General features: G+C 33.0%; 1 protein-coding gene across 1 annotated transcript; it reads left to right on the top strand.

Moving 5' to 3' along the window:
* The first annotated feature begins 2087 nt into the window (after positions 1-2087).
* Positions 2088-9495, top strand: LOC123701027 (UDP-glycosyltransferase UGT5-like). Its single transcript, XM_045648438.1, has 7 exons — positions 2088-2232; positions 3088-3163; positions 4834-5031; positions 5294-5513; positions 5993-6212; positions 8931-9150; positions 9228-9495. Exons 1-7 carry the CDS (start codon positions 2088-2090, stop codon positions 9493-9495), a joined length of 1347 nt encoding a protein of 448 aa, XP_045504394.1.
* Positions 9496-17908: the final 8413 nt, after the last annotated feature.

Here is a 17908-nt window from a genome sequence, read left to right as displayed (position 1 = left end):
TCGTAATTCCGTCTAGCACCCTTTCGCAACGCGCGATACAGAAATTCGTTCCAAAATGTCATAAAGGATGTTCCTTTTTTTTAAGGCTGGGAGATATTGACACAAAATTCATTTCAAAGGTCATTTGTAACAGGATGGCGGTTCCACAGGGGTCTTAGTGCGCAATGATAAAAAGAAAAATGATGGTCAGAAAGCTGGTACCGGCCACCGGAGGCTCAGTCGCGTGGTCGTTAAGTCGAACTCGTCGGATAAAATACGAAAGTCAAACCATTTGTAACACAATAATTTTAGAATTTACCGATAGCCCATAAAAAAAAAAGTAGGAGGTAGTGTCATGCCATACTTTTCCGGTGTGACTTACAGCCCGCCATACCGACATGAATGCGTTGATTAAAAAAAAACAATTCAACCATTAGTACCAGGCTAATTTTTGCACAGGTAATCATCGTCCTGCAGCCAAATCAGCAATTTTTTTTTCGCTAAACGATTTGTTTTTTAAATTTTATTTTCAACTTTACCTAAATGATCATAAATAGAAGTGTGATAATGGTTTTTGTTACTTTTTTCTTTTAATGTTCAGAAACCTAAATTTACGGAACCAGAATATTTAATTGTTGAGATATAAATTAACCACAAAATTAACCAATAATTGAACGATATATACAATATGTACATAAATATTAAATTCAATAAAGAAGCGCCACGTACGTATATTATTTTATTGCATTAAAACGTGCGTAATTTTTGTAGTTATTTTTTATTGATAAGTGACAATGCTTTTTTTAATCGCTCAAATACAAATAGTCAATTACGATAAATACTGATTAAAATATAAGTTTATGTACAGTAATCCGTCAATAGTGTAGTGTAATCTAATAATTAATTAGTCTAATCGAAAAGCATTTCTGGGGGTTTAATTTATTGAGTTTCAAACATCCCTAATTCAAGTTTTGTTATCGAAGTACATAATTTTAATTAGTCACACCTTAGGTCCGAAATGGTAACAAAGATATTAATTAATAAACAAAGATTAAAAAATACTTTCGAATCTACCATTTTAGATGATAGATGTAACCTTACACCGTTTTAATAATCACATAAAATATTAAGCTGTCTTCCAAGGTTTAGCCCGCATTGCTCTGCTCCTATTGGTCTTGGCGTGTTGGTATACAGCCTATACGTAGCTGTTTTCGATAAATGAACTATTTAACAGTAAAATATTTTTTTCAAATCGAACCCGTGGTTCCTGAGATTAGCACGTTCAAGACTCCATGATGTGACGGTATTGCCATGGCGGAACCCTGAAATTTTACTGTCAACGCACATAAAAAAGTTTCCCTTAAAAATCTAAGATACAATTTAATGATAAAAAAATACGTGTGGCACTCGGGGACTGCCGCGGTAAAGCTATTGCATAGCATGCCTTCAAGCCACACCTCCGTGCCTGTCGGAGTGGGAAGCGTGAGGTTTTTCGTAACGCAATTTCTGGATTCGGTCCCCGCGCTCAAGGCCCGCGATAGAAGGTATGCATTAGCTTAAAATGCTGCTAATTGCTATGCAATAGCTTAAAAGCTAACACTTTATGGGCTATGTGGCCTGAATTTATTTTATTTAAAAATCGAGTTTCTAGATAAACATAGTAGCAGATATTTTTACCAGCATGTTTTTTTCATCGATTACATTATTACAGTTTTTACAGTAACTACGCTATATTATGTGCCTACTGTGAGAATATTTAAAATAAAGAAAAAACATTTCTTCTTATTACGATCGATTTTTCCGATATTACGGTGGTGCGAAAACAACTGATTTTCAAGACTTTCAGAAAACTTTACGTGCAACCCCTCATGTTCAAATGGCTGCAACGATTGACGTGGTTCTTTAAAAACCAATATAATATAAAAAAAAATTATGTACCAATAAAACTATCATCGTTTTTGTCGAGTCGGTTAAATAAACTACCTACATAATTATAATAATAGTATCGCAAATGACGCACACTTTAAATAATTGACATAACAAAATTGATACATAATAAAATGCACTTTCTAAAAGTATAGTCATTTATATTTCATTGTATTTAAAACATGGAGTTGCTCAAGTTACTTATTTTGGCAGTTTTACTAATTAATTCTAGTGCATACAAAATTCTGGTTGTTGTTTCCTTGCCTGGGAAGAGTCATGGGATTTTAGGGGAAGGTATTGTTCGGCATTTAATCAATGCTGGTCATGAGGTAAATTAACAAAATATTGACATTTATCTTATCTTCATAGCATATTATTATACTTTTTATGGAAGACGGTCGATGTAAAGTTAGTGTAATTTTCGAAATCCCGCTCGAAATCACCAAAATTTAATTTTGTCTCAATTTTTAAATCTTTTATATACCTACATTTACATTTTCGTGTAAAATTCATTTGTAAACACTCCTGCTGAACTTTTTTGTGTATATTCAGGAAATTAGGTAATACATTTTTGTGTTCTTCTGAGATTGTCCCAGCAAAATAATATTTTCTGGATCTTGTATCTATTCTCTTCATTTCAACACAATAATTGACATTATTTAAAACTATCACTCCGCCTGCGGCTTCACTCCCGCGTATCAAAATAAGTTGCGTAGTTCTAAACATTTAAGCATTCATAGATACGGACAGACAGTGAAAGCGACTTTATTTAGTACTATGTATTGATGATTTAATGCTTGCAGGTCACGTTCATAACGTCATATCCACCAAAACCAATGAAAAACTTAAAAGTTGTAGATGTTAGCGAAAATATTGAGATTTTTGAAGGTAATAACTAATAAGCATTCCCTCATAATAAAGTTCCGTCTACCCTTTCAGTGGTGTGGCCATACATTACTGAATTTTTATTTAATTATGTTTTCTGTCATTGTTTTCTTTCAGACTTCAGTATTATAATATTCTTCAGTAGTTTTAATTTGTAAAGATTAATGAAATATATTTTAGGAGGTTTAATGAGCATCCAAAATATGATGGAAGGAACGGTAGACCTACACTCGATAAAACTAATAATGGAAGTTTGTTTGGAAGTGGGAAAAAGGACCCTACAAAACCCTCGAGTTCAAAACCTTCTGAAGGATACTAACCAAACCTTTGACGTTCTTTTAATAGAATATACTTATCAAGACTTAAATGCTGGGTTAGTTAAGTCTGTAGTGCAACTTTAAAGAAAACAAATGCTATCTATACATATATGTTATCTTTAACATTTATGATTTATCCAAAGATTATACATATTTCATAATGTTTCCTTTACGAGTTACGCAGAAATTGTAAAGTGTAATATTTCCTAAATTATTTTCATTGATACGTCATGGATAACTATGTCCTACTTATACTTATATTATTATTTTTAATCCGAAAGTATTGAGGATGGATGTTTGTAACTCTTACACGCAAATACTACTGAACCGATTACAATGAAATTTTTGTATACCCACAATAAGGCACTGGCTACTTTTTATCCCAGAAATCCCACGGGAGCGGGAACTGTACTGGTTTTTCTTTGAAAACGCGGCGAAAATCTAGTCATCAATTAAATTACGCGAGAATGCCCTCAAAATGTGTTTTTATGAGCCCTATTTATGAAAAAATCTTGAATTTTCAATAATATTATGTATATTTATCATTTATATAATAATTAATTAAAAATTCAAAGTAAGTACGTACTTTGTTCGTATGTCATCATATAATTGAAGAAAGTAACTAGAAGATTAGAAATTATACTTTTTTTATCAAGTAAGTATGTAAATTTTATTAATTTACACAAAGTGACATTTTATCTTGACTGCAGTAAAAACGTAGGTAACAAGTGGAATTCAGTACCTACATTATTAAACAAAAAATTCTGACACCCAAATCTGACTTTAAAATATTCATACTAATATTATTAATGCGAATGTAACTCTGTCTGTCTGTCTGTTACTCAATCATGCCTAAACTACTGAACTTGCATGAAATTTGGTAAGTAGATATTTTGATATCTGAGAAAGGATATAGGCTACCTTTTATTGCGAAATATGTACCTCGGGCGAAGCCGGGGCGGACCACTAGTTGTCTATATTTGTTAATATAGACATCGATCTCGAGCAGTCTTAACTTAAACTTGATTCAATCGGCACATCATTCTGCAATCGCTATGAATAAAGGACATCTTTATTACAGGATGATTTTTCAAGCTTTCATAACCTTCATCTGTTTTTTTGTATGTATTCAACCGACTCGTTTAGACTATATTTTGACCCACTTTAAACGGACAGATTTAATTTTTTCTACACTTACAAAATATGACGTCGTTGCTTACAAAGGATCGGTGACAATCTAATAATTCCATAAGTTTAAGCGCGTCTTTTGGTCATTTTTTATACTTAGTCCATTGAAAAGTTACATTTGGGGTTGCATTTTTTAGAGGACGCAATTATATTTTTTTGGTGTGTAGGGGGGGTCAGTGTGAAGCTATCACCAAGTTTGTGGGGTCGCCAAGATGGCGGCCGTGGGACAAGGCTGGCGACCCCACAAACTTGGTTTTAGCTTCACATTGATCCCCCCTACACATCCAAAAAATAAAATTGCGTCCTCTAAAAAACGCAAAGTTAGGCCAAAGTAATGTAACATTTCAATGGACTAACTGCATAAATTATTTAATTATTTATAATAGGATGAGATTCGAAGTTGAGTTAATAGGTAATCTAATTTTTTCCACATCGAACGTTGTTCTTCTTCTGTTGAAATCCACATATTTTATTGCGCTTTCGAAACCACGTAGATATCTTCGAGATAACTTTTTTAATAATCCAGTATTATTTTCAGATTCTCAGCTGTGTACGACTGTCCTTATATCTGGTTTTCCCCACTAGAACCTCACTGGATGGTGCTCAGGTTGATAGATGAGCTTCCCAACCCAGCCTATGTGTCTGACTCTGCTTCTAATAATGCTCCTCCGTTGAACTTTAAAGAAAGAGTGAAGGAATTATTCAATCAAATTAATGGAATCCTCTTGAAAAAATAGTAAGTAACACCACCCTCCATAGAAGATAAACGTAAATTAATTTTGGTATTGGTACAAATCAGCCATATTCTAAGCTTATGTTTCTTATTTAAACGATGAAGCACGATTTTCTGCTTCGTTTTTACTGCCTTCCATTATAATAAATCATCTCTCAATTTATTATTATCTATTTTTTGATTGATCACTTCTCCCATGATAAAAAATTATAGCTCTATTTTTGTTTTATTTTAATAGTAACGTCGTGGTAACCTCTGATTTCAGCTACATAGAATCTCTAGAAAATAAATATTACGACACCTATATCGTTCCACACGTTCGAAGTAGGAACAGACCAGTTCCAAGTCTGACTGAACTAAAATATAATGCCTCATTAATGCTGGGCAATTCACACGCATCCTTGGGTGAAGCAACCAGGTTGCCGCAAAGCTACAAGCCCATTGGTGGATACCATATTGAGAAAAATGTGAAACCACTTCCTGATGTAAGTTTTTCTAGGACAATATTGTTCGAATGCAGTCCGCAGACCTTTCGTTATGTACAGATTCTGAGAGGTATACGATGTGATAAAATATAAATAGAATAATTTCCAGAAATTATTACTGATAACTGCTGTATTTTACCCTTTCACAGATATATGTTTTTCCAGCCTTTCAATCAATTAGGTTATTTGAAGAATTACGGATATCATTATCATGCAGATACATATACTTATTTAGTGCAATTGTTTTCTAAAATATAATGTTTGATTGGGAACCGTTTGTAATTAAAGCATGCAATTAATTTGATAGCTGTATAGAACATTAAAAACGAACTGGTTTTTTTATTGTCTTAATTACAAATATTAGGTACTAAAACAATAAGCACAACTAAAAATTTTATCACAAAATTTCTAACAATTTTCAAAATACAATGTTGGCTAGAAGTCGATAAATTAAAATAAAATATAACTGACAATTTCAGAATCTGAAGAAATTAATGGATAACGCTGAACATGGTGTGATCTACTTTAGTATGGGATCTAATCTTAGGAGTGACACTTTACCAGAAAAGACGATTCAGAACTTATTGAAAATATTTGGTGAATTAAAGCAAACTGTAATATGGAAATTCGAAAGAGATTTACCGAAAAGACCTAAAAACGTACATAATACACATTGGGCACCACAACAGGGCATTCTTGGTACGTTGTTTTAAATACAAGAAAATGATAATTTACACCTCCATTACTAAACTAACTAGCATGCTTGGAAACTTCATAAAATTTATTTTAAATTTGCAAGTTAGCGTAGCTTTCTACTAGGTAGTAGTAGGTTGGTCGCGGAAGAAATCTAATCAATACCCGCGGTCCCATCTATGGGAGACATGCATAGAGTTTATATGTATCATATTGTGTACAGGCCGGCGCATTCTTTTTCATAATCAGAGCGCATTCTAAATTTCAATTTCAACATTAGAATTCTGATTGGTTTTGTTTTTGGTCGATTTTTGTATAAATACGGATATTGTGTGCAAAATAAAATCATTACGATCCGAATAGTCTTTGAGTTGACAACCCCTCTACAGTTGGTGACCTCCGACGGAGCAAGAAGAAAACATGGAAGAAAAAGACTAACTACATCATGAAGAAAAGCACTGCGAGCTGGCCCCCGTCTCCATCCAGTCCAGGCTGCTACCATCTTTTACAGAGACTGCCTACCGAACCAAGCTCATCTACAAAATGAATTAAACAAGTATCTACATAATAAAAAGAAGAATGACAAAACGCCTATCGAATGGACTACTGCAGCAATTGAAGCTTTTGAGAAACGCCGTCAAAGCATCACAGAAGCGACAACATTATGTTTTCCCATTCCTGGCTGCTCCCTTGCCATCATGACTGACGCCTCGGATCATAGTCTCGGCGCTGTTCTTCAACAAAAGATTGTGAACCGATGGAAACCGCTAGCCTTTTTCTCTAAAGCAATGAGTGCTACGCAATGTCGCTACAGCGTGTATTTTCGCGAATTATTAGCAATATACGCGGCTGTATTACATAAGTCAATTCTGTTCGAGTATCAAGTACATCAAGGAGAAGAGAACACAGTCGCCGACGCGTTGTCACGCATCGAAGAGATCCAATGCCCTAATGTAATCGACTACAAGCAGTTAGCCATCGACCAAAGTAACGACAAAGAGCTCAGAAAGTTAAAAACTCACACAAATTTAACATTCGGTGAAGTCTCGCTACCCGGACTCGATCGACCAATCACGTGCGAGCTATCAAGCGCATCGCCCCGTCCCTTTCTACCGAAGGCATACCGTTATATGGCATTTAACGCTCAACACGGACTATGCCACCCTGGTATTAGAGCTACTCGGAAGCTAATAACATCGAAGTTTTTTCTGGCCAGCTATGAATAAAGACGCTACGTTATGGGCCAAGTCTTGTATCAGCTGTCAACGAGCTAAAGTTCACCGGCTCGTCGTCACTCCATTAGCAGAGTTCCCGCCTTCGCAACGCTTCGAACACATACACATAGATATAGTCGGTCCACTACGACTCTCAAGAGATTACCGATACTGTGTTACCATCATTGATCGTCTTACAAAATGGCCTGAAGCAGTTCCAATTCAAGAAATAACTGCCGAAGTCGTCGCGAAAGCATTGTACGAGAACTGGATTGCACGCTTCGGCTGCCCGCTACGCATATCTACCGATCAAGGTCGACAATTTGAATCTGCTTTATTTAAGGCACTCATGAAAAGATTTGGGGTTACAAGAATACGCACTACGGCATTTCACCCTCAAGCAAATGGGCAAATCGAACGATGGCATCGCACTATGAAAGCCGCGCTCATAGCTCGCGGCAGTACTTGTCAATGGACAGACGAACTACCGAGAGTACTGCTAGGTTTACGCACAGCTTTAAGAGAAGTTAACAACTTGAGTCCAGCTATGATGACCTACGGCACTACACTGCGCATGCCCTCCGATTTCTTCGTGCCTACACGGACGGGTATTGAAGACGCTGACTAGGTGAAACGCCTGACAGAAACTATGGCTATACTCACACCGACTAAACGATCCCCCGCAAATCGAGCAACATTTATTTACAAGGATTTGTCTACGTGTACTCATGTATTCATACGGAACGATACAGTTCGAGCACCACTCACTCCGCCGTATGACGGCCCTTATGAAGTACTGAAGCGCTACGACAAGTACTACCAAATACAGTTACCACTTCGGACTACAGTAGTATCAATTGACAGACTCAAGCCTGCATACATATTAAACGAAGAGGTTGAAGGTATGGCAAGCACAGCAGTAGCATCTACACCTACACCTACGAGTGCTACGTCGTCAGTTCCTGCTACAGACTACAACACGGACAAGGCACGTCCCTACACTACAAGAAGTGGACGCGTCGTCAAGAAAAATGTTCGCTTCGCTTGAGGGGGGACACTATGGGAGACATGCATAGAGTTTATACATATCATATTGTGTACAGGCCGGCGCATTCTTTTTCATAATCAGAGCGCATTCTAAATTTCAATTTCAACATTAGAATTCTGATTGGTTTTGTTTTTGGTCGATTTTTGTATAAATACGGATATTGTGTGCAAAATAAAATCATTACGATCCGAATAGTCTTTGAGTTGACAACCCCTCTACACATCATTAAAGCGGCTCGACGGAACACAGTGGGGTTTTAGTCGGTAAGAATCCGACATAACCCACGGCTCCTTCCCCGGGGGCCGTGGGTATCTTTGGAAGATTTCCCCACTATAAAAAAAATAAAAAAAACATATAAAAAAAGGTAGTAGTAAGTTGAGCCACTCATTAAGTCAGTTTTCCTTTCCTGTATGCTGTATTATTATGTAAAAATGGTTATCATATTATTATTAATCTTTTTAGCACATCCAAATTGCCTCTTCTTCATCTCTCATGGAGGTCTTTTATCAACTACTGAAGCAGTACACTTTGGAATTCCAATGATAATAATCCCAGGGATGGCGGACCAATACGTCAATGCAGATAGGGCGGTAAGAAAAGGATTCGCGATTCAAGTCGACTTATCATTCAGTATGGACGTTGACTTGAATCGAGCTATCCAGGAAATGTTGACTGAGCCCAAGTGAGTGTCCTAGTTTTATAAGACCTTTCCAGAACAACAATTGAACATGTATTTTGACTTCATAAAAAATCTTTTAGGTACAAGGTAAAAGCCAAAGAAGTATCCTTAATATACCACGATCGTCCCGTCTCTCCTGAAGTAGAATTGGTCCACTGGGTGGAGCATGTAGTGAGGACACAAGGCGCGCCGCTTCTACGCTCTCCCGCGCTTATGATGCCCTGGTACCAGAAATGCTATCTCGACCTATTTGCTATCCTAGTAGTTTTTACGGCAATTGTCTTAATTTTAAAAACAATATGCAAAATGGGTTCCCGAAAATCGTATTATAATAAGAAAAATAAATAAGTGTTAAAAATAATATGGTAAGATACTAATGTGATTGTTTTATTTCAGTTTTAAATCTATTTAACAGAATAGCGGAGATGACAATCTTTCTGATAAAAAACGTAAAATTAAACTTTAACATTAAACTTTATTTACATACATTAAAATTAAAATTAAACTTTAACACTTTAAATTTCACTTGAAGTGGTTTAATTTTATAAATATTTCACGCTTATTAATTATGATAAGGCGAAATAATATAGTTAATCAGTAAACGACTATATTACGTATATATATAAACAACTATACGACGACCCGATAGACCTAAGATTATGATAGAGGTATATTATATAGTGCCAATCAAATATCATTTCCTACATAAATGTAGAAGCAAATATTGGTAAATGTATGTGTCCGCACAAACTGTTGTTTATTAAATTTGACTTTTATTTTCTAACTTCTTCTTCTCATTATTAATAAAAAAAAAAAACAATCTGAACTCAGAACATTTCAATAGGTTTTAAATCGGTGAACAGACTGTAATTTGGCAGTTACAACAATAAATTTGTACTTTGCATTGCATATAAATCTATCCCAATACTAAAAAGCTGAAGAGGTAGTTCGTTTTGTTAAACGCGCTAATCTCAGGAACTACAAGTCCAATTTGAAAAAGTATTTCAGTATATGATAGCCTATTTATCGAAGACGGCAATTTATTAAATACGCACGCACCAAAAGAAGCGGAGCAATGCGGGTAAAACCACTGGGAACAGTAAGTATATTATAAAATATGCTGAAAAGGAAATTTTGAATACGTGAAATAATGAATAAAATTTATTAAAATGTATTCGGATTTTATTCAACAAAAATACAAAAAAAAAACTTTCTTTCATGGTAATAAGTAGTCAAGAAAATTGATATATTTTTATGAAAAATTCTGACCGGAAGGAAGTTAGCGCGGAAAGTTTTTTTTTTATTATTATTAATATCTCAAAAAATTGCTCCTTAAATGCTCCATCAGAATCTGTAATTGCTCCACTTCTATAATTATTAGTTTATTTATAATTAATTTTTAAAAAAATCCAAATACTGAAAACTTGATTTCCCTATAGAATGAAAAATATTCACTTTTCATAAAAAAATTTTTTGCAAAAAAATTGCTCCCGATTTGCTCTATCAATTACAAAAAAAATTATTTAATTTTGATAATTTTTACAATAATTAACTGAAAAACTATGTTTGCATAGTAAACTACTGCGCTGTGACGTCATCAATTATTGTCGTTGCGACGCATAAGGGCCATATTTACATGTATCAGCACTGCAGCGATATGTATAGACCTTAATGTTTATGTTTTCTTATTTATATTATTCACTAGATTTCCGCCCGCGGCTTCGCCCGCGTTTTCATAGGAAAACCCGCATAGTTCCCGTTCCCGTGGGATTACCGGGATAAAACCTATCCTATGTGTTAATCCAAGTTACGGTCTATATGTGTGCTAAATTTCATTGTAATCGGTTCAGTAGTATTTGCGTGAATGAGTAACAAACACACACACATCCTCACAAACTTTCGCATTTATTATATTACTAGCGGTCCGCCCCGGCTTCGCCCGTGGTACATATTTCGCAATAAAAGGTAGCCTATGTTCTTTCTCAGGGTCTAAAGATTGTCTGTGCCAAATTTCATCAAAATAATTCAAATTTACTAGAATCTGCATTAGATCTGCTCGATACTATAAATTTATTGGGGGCCCAGCAGTTTAACGTCACACAGAACCACTGTGGCAATACTCTTGATCTTGTCTTCTCGAATGTTTCTGTCGACTGCACGGCATGTTCCGATGCACTCGTAAATATCGATAAATTTCATAGCCCATTGATTATTTGTGTAAAAGATATATGTTTTAAAGAATTGCGACCTGTGTTTCCTAAGCTGAGAAAATTTTATAGAGCAGACTATGATGCCATAAATTCTGAATTGAACAAAATAAATTGGTATGAACTTTTATCAACAGGTTCTTTGGACGAATGCGTGGACATATTTTACAGCAAGATAAATACCCTAATCGATACTTTTGTCCCATGCATAAAGATATCTTCTCGACGCCATTACCCTAAGTGGTACACGCCGGCTCTCATTAATGCAATTAAAGAGAAATCTAAATTTCACAGTCGATGGAAAATTTTCAAAAACCCTAATGACTACGCATCCTTTTCTCTACTGAGAAAAAGAGTTAAAAACTTACAGGACGAATGTCATTCTAACTATTTATCACGTTGTCAAGACAGCATCATTAAGGATCCAAAGGAATTTTGGACGTATATTAACAGCAAACGTAAGAATTCTAATTTACCATCCAACATGAATTATAATGGACGCGTTCTCACAAACGGTAGTGATATTTGTAATGCTTTCAACGAATATTTTCATAGCGTGTTTCAAAGGACTATCTCCTCCAGCGTAACGCCTAATGCCTATGATTCTGATGTAACTGACTGCTTACACACTATACCTTGTAATGATGGAGAAATAAAAAAACTACTGAAGGATTTAGATGTTAAAAAAGGCGCTGGTTCAGATGGTATACCAGCTATATTCGTAAAGAAATGTCAGTCCGGTCTTCTTTTACCTTTAAAAATATTATTTAAACGTTCAGTCACCGAAGGAGTTTTCCCGAAACGTTGGAAAGAAGCCTTAATTGTACCGATTCATAAAAAGAATTCTAGATTAGAAATAACAAACTATAGGGGTATTTCATTGCTTAACATATTCTCAAAATTGCTTGAAAAACTCGTCTACAAAAGTATTTACACACATGCTCTGAATTACATTCCATATAATCAACATGGTTTTATAAAATCACGTAATGTCTTAACAAATTTATTGGATTTCACCCACTATCTTAACACTAATATGAATGACAACGTACAAGTTGATGTAATTTATACAGACTTTGAGAAGGCATTTGACAGAGTAAATTACGATGTTCTAATAGGCAAGCTTTCAGATGTAAATATCAAAGGAAACCTACTGAGATGGTTAGATTCTTATATAAGAAATCGTTGTCAAGCCGTTGTAGTTGGTGGTTATAGGTCTAACTTTGTAGATATCCCGTCAGGTGTGCCGCAGGGTTCACATATGGGACCTTTGCTGTATAATATCTATCTTTATGATATAGATAAATGCCTTCATAGTTCTAAATTCCTTTTATATGCGGACGATAAAAAGATATTTACCAAAATAGCTAGTTTAGATGATTGTCTTTCACTTCAAAACGACCTTAATAGATTAACAAATTACTATAACATAAATAAGATATCAGTTAATATAAATAAATGTCAAAAAATAACTTTCTCTAGGAATAAAAAAAATATTATAAATTTTGAATATTCAATCTGCAACGAAAAAATTCCATCCACTAATACAGTAAGAGATTTAGGCGTGATACTGGACGAGAAACTCACGTACAACGACCACATTGACTACGTCACAAATAAGGCATTTGCTAATTTAGGTTTTGTTTTGCGCACAGCTGAACCTTTTGACGATATACGATGTTTAAAGGTCTTATACTTTGCATATGTTCGGAGTATCCTTGAGTTTGCATGTGTAATATGGCGACCAATCTACAAATGTTATATCAATAGGCTAGAAAAGATACAAAAAATATTTTTTAAGAAATTAAATTTTAAATCCAAACATTTCCCTGTAAGCTATGAGCAGGCTTGTCTACATTATAATATTAACGCGTTATCGGATAGAAGAGATCTAATTGACGTAATGTTCTTGTTTGATATTCTAAATAATAAATTTGACTGTATCTCTATTTTGAATCCTTTAAATTTTCGGGTTCCCAGTCAAGGCACTCGACAAAAAAATTTGTTCTTAGTGCCGTCAACGTCTACAAACTATCTTAAAAATTCTCCATATTTCAGACTCCCTGAAGTATATAATAATAAATTTTGCTCAGCTGATATATTTTGTTTATCACGCCCTAGATTTAAAAGTGCAATTCTTCAGATTATAAATAACTTAAATAAGTAATACACACACACACTCACACACACACACACACACGCATACCCTAACACACACACTCATTTACACGTCCACTCATTCTCTCACATTGTCACCTACCATAACAGGCTCAATTTCATTTCTGTTTTTCTCAGCTTTAATGTTATATTGTTGATATTGCTTGTTCACGAGAAGTCACATTTAATTCATTTATGTTTTGTGTTTCATCAAGAATTTTTTGTTAAAGTTAAGTTAAGTTTGTTAAAGTAAAAGAAAACAATTATTGTACCTTTGTAATTTGCCGTTTTTTGTCACACAATTTTACTATTATCGGTGTGCCTTGTAATTGGCGTTTTTATATGTAATTAGTATAATTTATCTTATCAACAGCTGTAAGGTACCTTTTATGAATAAAATAAAATAAAAAAATAAAAAAATAAAAAATCGGTATAGTAGTTTATGCGTGAAAACCATACATACATACATACAAACCTTTCCTCTTTATAATATTAGTATAGAAGTATAGATTAGTAGGATGGTATTACTTAAAAGGTTATTAATTATTATCATGTAATTATTTGGTTCTGATCACAGATCACAGAAACTAAAGGGTTCTGATGATAAGAATAATAAGAAATAATTATAATTTTTGTTTTATTGAGTCTTCAAGTTAGGATTGCAGGTTCGAATGATAATAATTTTTGTATACCATCGTATATATTACATATAACATAATATGGAGACATTTCATCATGTCCACAACAATATCAAGGTTAGTAATAAATATTTCTACTATCAATTATCATCAAAGTATTAAATCGGTAATAAGTATTTTTATAATTGAATTTGAATTTCTGTTTACTTACTATAAGAAAAATTAATAGGCACTTTTTATTTTAGGGTGTGAAGGGATTCAGTCAAGGAGTTTTAAATTATTGAAGAGTGGTAATTATTTAGAAGTAGGGTTCGCGAAAAAATTGAGCCCTACTTTTATATAATCACCTGAAAATTTTTCACTAGAGTATAAATAATAAAATATGTGCTAATTATAAAGAATTTTATTTTTGACAAAAGGTTTTACATACAAGACATAACTGCGTTAAAAACAACCGACTTCAAACTTGCACTTGCAACATTTACAAATACAGACAAAAATGCTCATAAAATAAAATACTGGGCCTATCCTAATAAAATTTTTATGGGACCAATTCGACACCATCCCGCATCGAACAAAAAAAGAATCACGTAAATGATTTATTAAATAATTCACAAAACACGAAGATTGAATTTGATATTTTTGGCTTTATAAATATAAATTTATAAATATAAAGAATATAAACATTCGATCACGAAATTATGCGGGTTCGAGTCCCGCCTCGTGATCGAATTTTTTCTATTCTTTATAAATTTATAAAACACGAAGATTTTAAAAATGTAACCAATGAACACAATCAATATTAGATTAATTGTAATGGTGTATAAAAAGTATTATGTCCTATGGAATTCTACTATGGCGCAGGGCAGCAGATATAGAAACTATATTTATCTTACAGAAAAGAGCCATTCGCTCTATATATAATTTACGTGCTCGGGACTCGCTAAGAGATCTCTTTAAGAATACTGGTATCCTTACTGTACCATCACAGTATATATTTAATAGTATTTTGCATGTACACAAAAACGCCGACTAAACACACAAGAGTAGGAGATAAACACTGTTATGGCACAAGGAACAGAAATAAAATTGAAATGCCATTTCACCGGTTAGCCAAAGTTAAAAATTCATTTATGGGTCTAGGTACGCTTTTACAACAGAATTCCACATTGTAGGTATTAAAGAGTTTGGTAGTGCTAAATTCAGGTAAAACTCATGTAAAAAATATATTAGTTCAGAGAGCCTATTATAGCAATAAGGAATATATGGAAGATGAAAATGATATATTATGAAGTTAGATATAAGTTACAGATTATGTAATATTGACATGATTTTAAAAGAGCAACTATTTAATATGATTAATTACCTTAAAATGACATTAATAAGTTTTATGCTGGGAATAATAATATTATTATTTAATACTTAGTACTTACCTTATGTTGCTATTAATTATAGGTACTCTAAGAATATCTAGGCGCCATATTTTAATTATTGAGTTTTCATCTAGCAAAATTTCAAGGAACAGATATTATTATGTACCTATTTAAATCATTCTTATTATAGGTATTTTTATAAACATTTCCCTACCCATCCCTAAACTCGTACGTTTATTCGTATTATTAAAACTTCAAGTAATTATCAATTAATTTGTGTTTCAGTCGTTTGTTTCATCTTTCGGTGTCAAGTTGCTATCGTTTGCGTTAGCGGGAACTACCTATGCGGGTTTTCCTTTGAAAACGCGGGCGAAGCCGCGGGCGGAAATCTAGTGAATAATATAAATAAGAAAACATAAACAGTAAGGTACATATCGCTGCAGTGCTGATACATGTAAATATGGCCCTTATGCGTCGCAACGACAATAATTGATGACGTCACAGCGCAGTAGTTTACTATGCAAACATAGTTTTTCAGTTAATTATTGTAAAAATTATCAAAATTAAATTTTTTTTTTTTGTAATTGATAGAACAAATCGGGAGCAATTTTTTTGCAAAAAAATTTTTTATGAAAAGTGAATATTTTTCATTCTATAGGGAAATCAAGTTTTCAGTATTTGGATTTTTTTTTTTAATAATTATAAATAAACTAATAATTATAGAAGTGGAGCAATTACTGATTCTGATGGAGCATTTAAGGAGCAATTTTTTTGCAAAAAAATTTTTTATGAAAAGTGAATATTTTTCATTCTATAGGGAAATCAAGTTTTCAGTATTTGGATTTTTTTTTTTAATAATTATAAATAAACTAATAATTATAGAAGTGGAGCAATTACTGATTCTGATGGAGCATTTAAGGAGCAATTTTTTTGCAAAAAAATTTTTTATGAAAAGTGAATATTTTTCATTCTATAGGGAAATCAAGTTTTCAGTATTTGGATTTTTTTTTAAATTAATTATAAATAAACTAATAATTATAGAAATGGAGCAATTACTGATTCTGATGGAGCATTTAAGGACCGGAAGGAAGTTAGCGCGGAAAGTTTTTTTTTTTTAATTATTAATATCTCAAAAAATTGCTCCTTAAATGCTCCATCAGAATCAGTAATTGCTCCACTTCTATAATTATTAGTTTATTTATAATTAATTTTTAAAAAAATCCAAATACTGAAAGCTTGATTTCCCTATAGAATGAAAAATATTCACTTTTCATAAAAAATTTTTTTGCAAAAAAATTGCTCCTTAAATGCTCCATCAGAATCAGTAATTGCTCCACTTCTATAGTTATTAGTTTATTTATAATTAATTTTTAAAAAAATCCAAATACTGAAAACTTGATTTCCCTATAGAATGAAAAATATTCACTTTTCATAAAAAATTTTTTTGCAAAAAAATTGCTCCTTAAATGCTCCATCAGAATCAGTAATTGCTCCACTTCTATAATTATTAGTTTATTTATAATTAATTTAAAAAAAAATCCAAATACTGAAAACTTGATTTCCCTATAGAATGAAAAATATTCACTTTTCATAAAAAATTTTTTTGCAAAAAAAATTGCTCCTTAAATGCTCCATCAGAATCAGTAATTGCTCCACTTCTATAATTATTAGTTTATTTATAATTAATTTTTAAAAAAATCCAAATACTGAAAACTTGATTTCCCTATAGAATGAAAAATATTCACTTTTCATAAAAAATTTTTTTGCAAAAAAATTGCTCCTTAAATGCTCCATCAGAATCAGTAATTGCTCCACTTCTATAGTTATTAGTTTATTTAAAATTAATTTTTAAAAAAATCCAAATACTGAAAACTTGATTTCCCTATAGAATGAAAAATATTCACTTTTCATAAAAAAATTTTTTCCAAAAAAATTGCTCCCGATTTGCTCTTTCAATTACAAAAAAAATTATTTAATTTTGATAATTTTTACAATAATTAACTGAAAAACTATGTTTGCATAGTAAACTACTGCGCTGTGACGTCATTAATTATTGTCGTTGCGACGCATAAGGGCCATATTTACATGTATCAGCACTGCAGCGATATGTATAGACCTTAATGTTTATGTTTTCTTATTTATATTATTCACTAGATTTCCGCCCGCGGCTTCGCCCGCGTTTTCAAAGGAAAACCCGCATAGGTAGTTCCCGCTAACGCAAACGATAGCAACTTGACACCGAAAGATGAAACAAACGACTGAAACACAAATTAATTGATAATTACTTGAAGTTTTAATAATACGAATAAACGTACGAGTTTAGGGATGGGTAGGGAAATGTTTATAAAAATACCTATAATAAGAATGATTTAAATAGGTACATAAT

Source organism: Colias croceus, chromosome 20 (genome assembly GCF_905220415.1).
Source record: "Colias croceus chromosome 20, ilColCroc2.1".
NCBI classification, from domain to species: Eukaryota; Metazoa; Arthropoda; class Insecta; order Lepidoptera; family Pieridae; genus Colias; species Colias croceus.
Note: the sequence above shows the minus strand (reverse complement) of the source record. Positions and strands in the feature narration are given on the sequence as shown.

Coding starts and splice junctions, on each gene's coding strand:
- LOC123701027 (XM_045648438.1), top strand. CDS start 2,088: ATGGAGTTGCTCAAGTTACTTATTTTGGCAGTTTTACTAATTAATTCT. Junction 5,032..5,293: donor GGAATCCTCTTGAAAAAATA/GTAAGTAACACC, acceptor CTCTGATTTCAG/CTACATAGAATCTCTAGAAA. Junction 6,213..8,930: donor ACCACAACAGGGCATTCTTG/GTACGTTGTTTT, acceptor TAATCTTTTTAG/CACATCCAAATTGCCTCTTC.